This window comes from Amphiprion ocellaris, unplaced genomic scaffold (genome assembly GCF_022539595.1).
Source record: "Amphiprion ocellaris isolate individual 3 ecotype Okinawa unplaced genomic scaffold, ASM2253959v1 Aocel_unscaffolded286, whole genome shotgun sequence".
NCBI lineage: Eukaryota > Metazoa > Chordata > Actinopteri > Pomacentridae > Amphiprion > Amphiprion ocellaris.
The window spans coordinates 19811-30147 of record NW_026559462.1 but is presented as its reverse complement, the minus strand read 5'-3'; the positions used below and the strand labels follow the sequence as shown (position 1 = coordinate 30147).

The 10337-nt window shown below is 41.7% G+C and overlaps 1 protein-coding gene across 1 annotated transcript; it reads left to right on the top strand.

The window, feature by feature from the left end:
• The first annotated feature begins 1664 nt into the window (after window positions 1–1664).
• On the top strand, window positions 1665–9583 carry porcn (porcupine O-acyltransferase). The gene is made up of 15 exons (XM_023298713.3): window positions 1665–1824; window positions 2882–3038; window positions 3133–3325; window positions 3489–3532; window positions 3659–3840; window positions 3958–4088; window positions 4193–4213; window positions 4531–4545; window positions 4671–4796; window positions 4882–4982; window positions 5117–5193; window positions 5286–5349; window positions 5633–5718; window positions 7253–7363; window positions 7905–9583. Exons 2-15 carry the CDS (start codon window positions 2903–2905, stop codon window positions 8004–8006), a joined length of 1389 nt encoding a protein of 462 aa, XP_023154481.1. The 5' UTR covers window positions 1665–1824; window positions 2882–2902; the 3' UTR covers window positions 8007–9583.
• Window positions 9584–10337: the final 754 nt, after the last annotated feature.

Sequence of the window (10337 nt, the reverse complement as noted above, 5' to 3'; positions counted from 1 at the left end):
TACATTGCTACTGTCAGGACCTTCCTCTGTAACCCGAACCCTACCCCTAGACTTTCTATTGGATTGATACACCTTTGCTGATAGCCAACATGTGTGATCATATAGCTCTGCGGGTTAAGCCACTGACGCATGGAGTTGGTCCTCAATGCTGAGGCCCTGGTTCAATTCCCGCTCGCAACCCTGTGCTATATTAGTTGTTCTCATTCTTATTTCTACCCCATTGTCTGGCTGTCTCTCACTACGCCTATCCATCAATTAACTGCAAAAGACTACAACACTTATTTACAAATTTCCTGTTTATTTATTAAATACAATTCTTTAATTTCTTACATCTTTTTTCCCCCCATACTTTATAAAAGTTTAATTGTCTTAACTTTTTCCCATTTATTTAATTGCTTCTTTTTTTATGTATTTTCTTTCTTTAATCTTCTTCTTCTTTCTAGAATTTAACACCAACCTTCAATTTTGGGTCATTTTTAGACATTTTGAAAAGCTATCAACTCAAACAGGGTAACACCGACAGATATGAAATTCAGCCAGGATGTACTCCAGGCATGGGTGATCAAAAGTTATCAAAATGCTCCACAAAAGTCTGAGGGCGTGGCCATGGCAGGCTCCCAAACTTTGATGCTTCGACATGACACATCAACTGCTGTGTAACTGCCCTAAACATGCTCTAATCTGCCTCAAACTTTACATGTATGATCAGAGTCCCGCCCTGATGACATTCACATGCTGAAATACAGCCACAGTCATAACGCCACCTGGTGGATAGAAGGAAAAGCTCTATAACTAGCCTGGACATGGTCCGATCTGCCTGAAATGTTATATGTGTCATCAGAGTGCGGACGTGATCACATCCATAGGCCAATATACACTCTCGGTCGCAGCGCCACCTGGTGGACGTGCGTGGATTCGACGACGAGCATGGATGCGAGGACCCGTCCAACGCTGCTTGCAGCTTTAATTTAGATTTTTTTTTTTTTTAAAAAGAAAAGAATATTTTAAAATAATAGGTAAACCTATATGGTGACCATGGTCAAAAGAGCTTCAAAAGGCCCGTTTTTGTTTAAAAACACTTTTTAATGGTTCACATAAGTAAAAAACGTGTATTTTCATTGTATAGTTATTTGAACACATTAATTGATGACATCACTGATCTTCTTTCATTTCTTTTCTTTATATTAAATTATGTGGTGTCTCATTTTGACAGTGAAAATGTCCCATTTCGAAGGTAGCATCTGTAAAACACTGTTCTTAGGTCATATTGTGTTTGAAATGGAATCATCACTTCAGTTTGATTATTGTGTATTTTTTTCTTCTGTATAGTGCACTAATGGGGTTGATATTTATAACATTCTATCAGGTTGGGGGCTGAGGCGATTCTGTAAATTGCTCCAGCACTCATTTCCTCACCTTAAAAGTCTATTATTTTTGTCACTCATGTCCACAGGGTTTTCCTCTGCAACCTCTGGTACCACATCTGAGTCCATCTGCACGCTGTACACGTCCCATTGGTCCGGACGCGCCGGTAATGGTGGGCGGCGATTCTGATTGGACATTTCTCTTGTCACTACAGAACAACGACAGCGCTGATTTGCTGACGACCCCGGACACACGCACCGGATTGGCTGAAGTGTTTTCGCATGGCTTCATAGTGACAGTGTGAGTGGTTCTGATGCTGTGACAATGGGAGTCATCCAGATATGCATCATCTGGACCGAGTGAGCTTGAAGCGCAGCGGCGGCGCGCAGACTTGACCGACCGAAGGGACGGAGAGGCAGCTGGACACACGGAGGAGCCTCCTGCTGCTGCTCTGGAAGGGTAAGTTTTACCCCAACAAGGCCAACTGGTCATGCCCGGGGCGCCCAGTTAGCTGTTTTTAACGTGGGGGGCTGGGGAGCAGCTCCAGCAACGATGTCAATTCCGCTGGCTCAGTGGAGCAAGGTTAGCGGTCCTTGCCAGATTTCCTGCGTTCAGTTAAGATGCATTCGCTGTCTGGAAAGTCGCACAGCGCTGAACACTCGGTGCTGCTAATGCAGCGGTTGTAGGAAGGCAGCTGTGAGTCAACTCACCCCCTTGGACGACTGCATTGCGGAGACAGCATGCCTTGCAGAGTAGTATGTGTCTAATGTTATGCATGCGTCTTGAATACATTGGTCACCATGTTAATGTGCTGGAGTCTTCATGTTTCCTCACAACCGCAGATTTCACTCTGACACAGAAACCCATCACTGATTGAAGCATTTGTTTTAAGATTAAAACGCGATTTAATATATATGTTTGGATTTTTAAAAATAGCAAGATATTTCATCATCATTGTTGCACTGATTTGTAGTGAGTTGCTTTGCATGCTGGGATTTGAAGTTTGAAGTGAAAGAGTGTGTTTAGTGAGCTGTCTATGCTTGTCTGCATGTGTGCGTGTGTGTGCTTAAATGCAATACACATGCAGCGTGTTGAGGCCACAGATATACATAGATCAGCCACAAGATAAAGTACAGCTGCCTAATGTTGTGTGGGTCAGCGAGAACAGCTGTTACCCATCAGGACATGGACAAGGGGACTTTGGGGGTGTCCCGTGGTGACATTGGCAGTGGGTCCTTTGGGTGTTGTGGGTTTATGAATGGCCCTTCTGTTGTTAGTGCTCGTTCTGGTGCATCCTGCATATGCTTGATCAGATCAGGATCTTAGGAGCTGGAATGCCTCAGGCTCTTGGTTGTGTTCCTCTGTCCATTCCTAAGCAGTTTCTCCAGTGTAGCGTAGTGCTCACTGGGGTGCTTGTGGATGGTACAGGCCAAAATAACGTCCACATGAATGCCAAATTTCAAGGTTTCCCAGCACGACATTGCAGTGTAACATGTTTATTCCCTTCACCTGTCAGTGGTTTGGCTGGAGTCTAGAGATGGGAGCGTTCAGTCGACAGAAGTTTTTCCAGGAGCTCGCTCACGGCTGCCTGCTGCCCACAGCTCAGCAGGGCCTGGAGCAGGTATGGCAGCTGCTGGTTATCTGTCTGCTGTGTCGTCTTCTCTGGATGTTGGGTGAGAGTCCAGTTATTTTGCACCCAGTCAGTGTTATTTATTATTTATGTTTCTTGCATCATCATAATGTCTTTTTTAAATCTCGCTGTGTCAGGTCTCCCCTCTTTTGTGAAACACCTGGGCACGGTGGCTGGAGGTTTCTACACTCTCTACCTGTTCTTTGAGCTCCATATGATCTGGGTGGTCCTTCTCAGCCTTCTCTGCTACCTCTTCCTATTCCTGTGCCGCCACTCTACCATCCGAGGCACCTTCCTGTCCATCACTGTGCTCATCTACCTGCTCCTGGGGTAAGAGATTCCTCCTCTAATGCCTCACAGTTCACACATCCACACTGCACATCAAGCATGTGTTTGAAGTAAACTCTTTTTCAAAGCCTGCGTTGCAGAGACTTTTCAAAATTGCTTTGAGCACTGCATCAAAACTGTGACTACTCTTATCCATTTTTGACAGAGAGCTGCATATGATGGATACCACCAACTGGCACAAGATGAGAGGTAGGCTGGGGATGTTTTGTTACAGCATTTTACACACTGCTGATGAAATTATATTTACCATTAGTAGCGATTTATGTTCTAGTGAGAGGGACTTTTTAGTGACTCAGTGCTGCTGCTGTCATCCAGGTTCACAGATGGTGGTCGCCATGAAAGCCATCTCTCTGGCCTTCGATTTGGACCGAGGTGTTGTGACCAGCGTGCCCTCACCCATTGAGTTCATGGGCTATATTTACTTTGTGGGCACAGTCATCTTTGGTCCCTGGATCAGCTTCAACAGCTACAAAGAGGCTTTAGAAGGCCGTAAGCTGGTAAGTGTGATTCAGTGTCTTTTAAGTATGAAAGAAGGTGGGGGCGCGGATTATTTAAAAGATTTATCCTGAGACTATCTCTACCTGTTCAAATGGGGGTTTTTTTCTTCTCCACAGAGCTTTTCGTGGCTTTTGAAAGTGTCTGTTAGCTGGGTAAAGAGCCAGATCTGCCTTGTAATTTCCAACTGTGTGGCTCCCTACCTCTTCCCTTATTTCATACCTGTCTATGGAGACAAGCTGCTTCGAAGGTGAGTGGAATACAGAGCTACCTGTAAACACATAAAAATCCTTGTTTATTCCCTGGCTTAATTCCTCTGTAATATAATGCCTCCGTTGCCTGCTTTGCTTACAGCAAAAAGCGGAGGAAGATCAGGTAATTAATTGTCCATTGCAGTGACACATTGTAGGCATGCTTTCCACATCATTTCAACTCTTTATGTGCTCGCATGCTAACTTTTTGTTTACCATTTGTGCAAAAGCTCTACCTGCACACATGTACCCACATCATACCCCCTCTCTGTGCAGCTACATGTGTACCAGGACACCCCTCTCACCCCCTCATTTACCACAACTGTTTCACCATCTTGAAACACTTGGTGAGACGTAGATCATCTCAAGGCAAGTCTATAAACCATTTGTATGAATATAGTGTATCACTAACATTGCTCTCTTTATCCCGTTGCTTCTCAGAGGAACACCAGCAAAGTATGTCTTTGAGTGTAATAAACAAGCATTTGAATAATAAGAAATTATAATGATTATTTAGTGAAGCTAGAATATATCTGAAATTTGATTTTAATATTTATACGTTTCTTCTTGCTTTGCATTAGGTGGTTGTTGGCCTACGAGAACACAATGTCTTTCCACTTCAGCAATTATTTTGTTGGCTATTTGAGCGAGACTACAGCCACACTAGCCGGGGCAGGCTTCACCGAGGAGAAAGAAAACCTCAAATGGTCAGAAATGGATGCGCAGTATCAACATAAAGCGTGTTTCTCTTTATTCACATTTATAACAGGCCCTTTGCCTTTAATTTCCTAGGGATATGACCGTATCCAAGCCACTGAATATAGAGTTTCCCCGGTCGATGGTGGAGGTGGTAACATCGTGGAATCTGCCCATGTCTCGCTTTCTGCACACCTGTGAGTTATAATGCCAACATCAAATGCTTCATGGCAGCAGCTGTTTTTTTTGTTTATCGCTGTCATTATGAGTAAAATGATGAAGGCTCATTTAAACAGTCATTCTCATGCAAGCTGGCTCTCTCATCTGACAGATGTTTTTAAGAGTGCGCTCAAATTTGGAACATTCTCCGCTATTATGGTGACATATACAGCCAGCGCCCTTCTGCATGTAAGTACTGTCTGTGTGGAAATCTTACATAACTTAACAACTGTTAGTGCCAACAAGTGTGTTTTTTTAATTGTAATTCTTGTGCCTGGTAGGGTTTAAGTTTTCATCTGGGTGCAGTGCTTATATCTCTAGGGTTCATCACGTACATTGAGCACGGTAAGAGTCTGCTTAATGTATTTCTCTTTTCCACATTAGAGCCTTTCCATTTAGAGAAGGTGCTTAGCTTTGCAGTAATAGTTAATTGCACCCTCTATGACACCCTGTTTCTGTTCGCTGCAGCACTTGCAATTTTCCTCTTATTGTTTGGGAAGGAACTCCTCTGCTGGTCTTATTTTAACCCCTTATGACCTGACGCAACATATGTGTGTACCTGCATGTGTGTTCAGAGGGCACCTTAGGTCTTAGTGGCTTAATGCATTTGTCTTGTTTTGCGTTTCAGTGTTGCGGAAGAGGCTCGCAGCTATTTTCAATGCCTGTGTACTGTCAAAGAAATGTCTGCCAAACTGCACTCACCGGAACAAAAAGGTAACATGAAGCTTTCTCATGCTTCTTTTGTTTTATTTACACAAATACCATGTTATCATTCAAAAATTATTAGCAGTGAGCTCTTTAGATTTGAATGAATGTCAAAGAAATAGTTCAGCATTGAGTTTAAATGCTCATTCATCTCCTTGAATGGATGAGAAGATTGATAAGACTCATGGCGTTATGATAAATATCAAGCTGCAGCCAGGAGACAGTTAGCATAAATTAGCAAGAAGACAGAAAGCAGCGTGGCTCTGTTCCAGCACCTTCAGAGCACTTTTAATCAACATATTATATCTCATTTTTTAATCAATATAAATAATTGAATAGCAAAAAAAACAGTGTAGAAGCATCAGCTTTAGTTTTTTAGGTTTAGTTGTCTGCTGCACTCTTTTTAAGATGGCTGTGATGTGTTTCTGGAGTGTTTCTGGTAGACGGATTGGACAGACTCAGACTATCTGTGTCTCCTTGCTACCAGTCTTTGTACTAAGCAAAGCTAAGTGTAAGTCTCTTGCAAAAAAGTAGATAAGCATTTTTTACGAAATCTTCATTAGACTTAGTTTTTTCAGATTTGCACATATTTAATGCATTTGTTTAATTTTTATTGTCATTTTGGTTCATTTGCAGTGAATTTAATGTTTATTTCCTGTCTTTTTTTGGTGTATTTAGTTTTCTTTTCAATACATTTTCGACCAATGTTCATGCCACACAAATACGAATCTCAATTCAAGATAAACGTGTAGCTTATTTACATGCTTTTTCCTGATTTTGTGTTTCTTCCAACTATTCTATTTGTGCATATGGCCATTACACTAGCATGACTGGCTCCTCCTATCAGAGCAGGAGGGCTCAGAGTGGACCTACTTCTGGCCTCGTTACCATTCAGATAGTTACCGCCCACATGAACAGAAATATGAGAGTTAAATCCCTAATCGGGTTTCATTTTTATTTAGCCCTTAATCAATGGATAACAACAGTCTAAGTTGTTGTCGTATTGGGAAACATTAGTACATCTGTACTTATGCGCTTGGTGTATTACTAAAGAAGCGTGGACATTAGGTTGTAATCCCAGCACATCTGCTGCAGTTAAAATGCAGCAGCCCCAGAGGTCTGCCTCGTGCTGTCAACTGATACAGTTTGGGAGTTTGCTGGCATGATGCCTGGCAAAAATCTGGTTACACACATCAGAGCAGCGGGGAGGGGAAATGATGATTTATGCCAAGAAAAAGCAGCTTGCGTGAATGACACTGCACACGCATCACAATTTAGGGCCTGATGCACTGAAAGCATCGTCTGTGTATTCCTCCATAATATTCAATACTGTGGAGGGTGAAGGCATCATTTATTAAGATGTTTAATGCCTAAACACTCAAAGCAAACTTCCTTCATCAAGACTGAGTAAGGGACTGATTGAGGAATTGGTTTTCACGACCATAAGAATAAAAGAATAACATATGGCTTACAACGACAGGTGCCTGAAATATCGAATGAAAAAATTCATTGCTCTTACATAATTTTTTTTCTCTCTGTGCAGGAGCTATGGGTGTATATGATAAACATAACATTCAGTGCTTTGGCAATACTCCACTTGACATACCTGGGCTCTGTGTTTAACTCCAGCGTGGATTACATGGAGGAGGATGAGGTAAGAAAAGACTATCTTGATCTCCAGACGAAAATTCATGTTTTGCAGCAGTAAAGTGAAGACAACGAAGTAGAAAGCATAAAGAACATTTGAAAATATCAAAAAAGCATTATAATAAATCAGGTAAATATTATTCAAAAGCTTTAGATATATTATATATTGACCCTGACACTCCAGAAGTTTAGCGGTTTTAAGTTTAACTTAAAGTGGAATTTTGACCTACTAGAGGCCACAGCATGTTAAGCAATGCATGGGCAGCTATATTTGTACACCCTCTCATAAAATGTACAGTACACTATGTGACATATGAACATGTGAAGTGCTGAGTAGGAATGTAACCCCAGCTGTGATATTCATAGCAACTGATGATGTACATGAGTTACAGTTTTGTTTGATGAGTGGTTTTTGATCTAAATATGTGCAGAAAGTGTGAACAAATCAATGACGAAGCACATTTTCCGTGACGATGTTCCTCCGAAAGGTATAAATAATAACATGTTTTGTCCCACTGAGCTCACATGGTCCGTCCTGCCCCCTACAGGATGATATCACCCATCATACCATTCAGAAGTGGTCAGAGCTGAGCTGGACGAGCCACTGGGTCACGTTTGGATGCTGGATTTTGTACCGCCTCATTCTCTAATAATAAGAGACAGAGAGCGAGTGAGAGGAAGCAATAATGAGAGATGTAACGCTGGTTCTCCACCCCTGCACTGTGACTTTCTCCTACATCAGACCGAAGAGAACAGAATCAACCCGTGTACAACACTAAACCGACACGCAGCGTTCAGGTTGCGCTGCATGTTGGCGGGGTAGTCTGTTCTTCTAACCTGCTGAGGACTAGTTTTGATATCCATGAAATGACAGCCCACTCCTCCCTTTCTTTTCTCCGTATCGCATCCTTATTATCTGAGCCGCAGTTGTCGAGCCTTCATGTAGTGACAGCAGTTACCGATGTCTCACTGTGAGTCACAATCAATACCTATCAGCATGGTGGCCATCGGCTTCTCCTTTACTCGGACACACGATAGAGCCCATTATCTAGGTTTCAGCGTCGACTGCGGCAGATGTCCTCCAGATGTGATGTCCCCTCACCTCAAGTGTTTTACAATCGTAACTTTTAGATTTGAGTGATAACACTGGCGATGTTCTGTAGTCTTCTAGTAATCTTCACATCCCATGAAATGACCAAAATCAATAATGCAGTCTCTTATTGCTTTCTGATTTCCCCAGGCTTCAACCTTTTTCTGTAAATTCAGAAATCACCTCCTTCTAATAGGCATAACTACTGCATTTGTGGCAAACTAATTTCAATTTAAGATCCTTAGTAACAGACTATGCTTGTTTGGAGCATTACATTATTTTTAGTTCTCATCTTTTCATAAGATTTGTTATCAATAAGAAATACATAGAACATCCCCAGACTTATCCATTACCAGAGCTTGTCTCTTGAGCATGTGTAAGAAAACAAAGAGTTTACTTTTGGATGAAAAGAGCACAGGTTATGGTTATGAGGCAGCAATTTTATTGTCACCAGTAATGATTTACCCTTTAGTGAATTTTAGATGAAGAAAATGAATCAGTAGGTCTATGAATTAATTTTTTTGTGGTGGAGTTTCCTAATGGTGTTTGTATTTTGTTTTGTGTTACACTGATAATTTAAATTGAATTATTTGCCTTCGCTTAGAAACAGTCTTAGTATTTTTACTCTCTTCAGTATCTTCAGAATTGAAAATAAAAGTTTAGAATCAGGGTATTACACATTTATGTATTACTATAGAGGAAAAATGTTCAAACTTCCCTTTCATATTACAGATTCAGAGTGAAATTATACGGTACACTATATTATATATCTATCCTTGAGTACAGATTTTTATTACACAGCTGCTTTTAATGATGCATTTATGTAATTACTGATTACCTGATGAAAGAACATGAGTGTCTGTATCAGATTGTGATCACTTTCTGTCTGTATCTTTCTTAAATCTAGAACGGGAAAGGATTGAATTCTTGACTGAGACGTAGTGCTAGTTTAAAGCCTGAATGTTCGTTCATGCCTGAGAACAAGTGCTCAGTCTGTGCAGATCTACTACCACTCAACCCAACAAACATTTTAAATACTGTTCTGATATTTACTTTAGGTCAGCATTTTGTCCCTGTAAATGTGAAGGCACTGATACACCTGTGATATTTTTATAAAATTTTACATGAAACCTGGAATGCTGTTTTTGTTTATTTCCATGCGAACATTGCAAAGATGTTTGGATGTCGGGTAAAAATAGAAGTCAGTCACACATGAACTGCTGTAAGAAATAGTTGTTTATTTGAGTCATTATTTACAAAAAGAATGATTGCACTGTTGGACAGTCAGTCGTGCTAGGAGGGTGAGTTAGGGAAGGATTCTAAAAGGGTGTTTTGGGGTTTTTTGGGGGTTTTTTTTTTGCTCAAAGCAATTATCCGGTCTAACCTGGAGTCTCTTTCTGAGCATCCAATGAGGGGACAGTGTGGGAAAGGGGACAGCAAAAGGTTGAGAGGTGGGGGGGAAGGAACAACAGATGGTGATGGATGGAGCTCAGGTTCACTTTCTGTCTCTGTGTGAGGTGAGCAGATTCTAAATTGCAAGGCCACACAACGGCACTGCAGTCTGCAGGCTCTGGGGGAAAAGTGCGGAGGGGAGGGACGTTCAGCCCTGTCTGCCCCGAGGACCCCCATGTTTACGACGACAGGACCCCAGCAGTGTCTCCAAAGCCATCTTCACAAATGCCTGGAAGTTATTGCTTCTCTCCCTTCGGCTGTCCTGCGAGGGGATAAAACACAGACAGATACCTTCACTGGGGACACAGCAATCACAGCACTTCATATCCACACCGAGCCAGAAACAGGAGACATTCATTCATTGATGTTATTGTCACAGACTTTATTCATGGGGTTAAAATAACATTACAGTTCATATAAATGCTTACCTCCTTGCTTC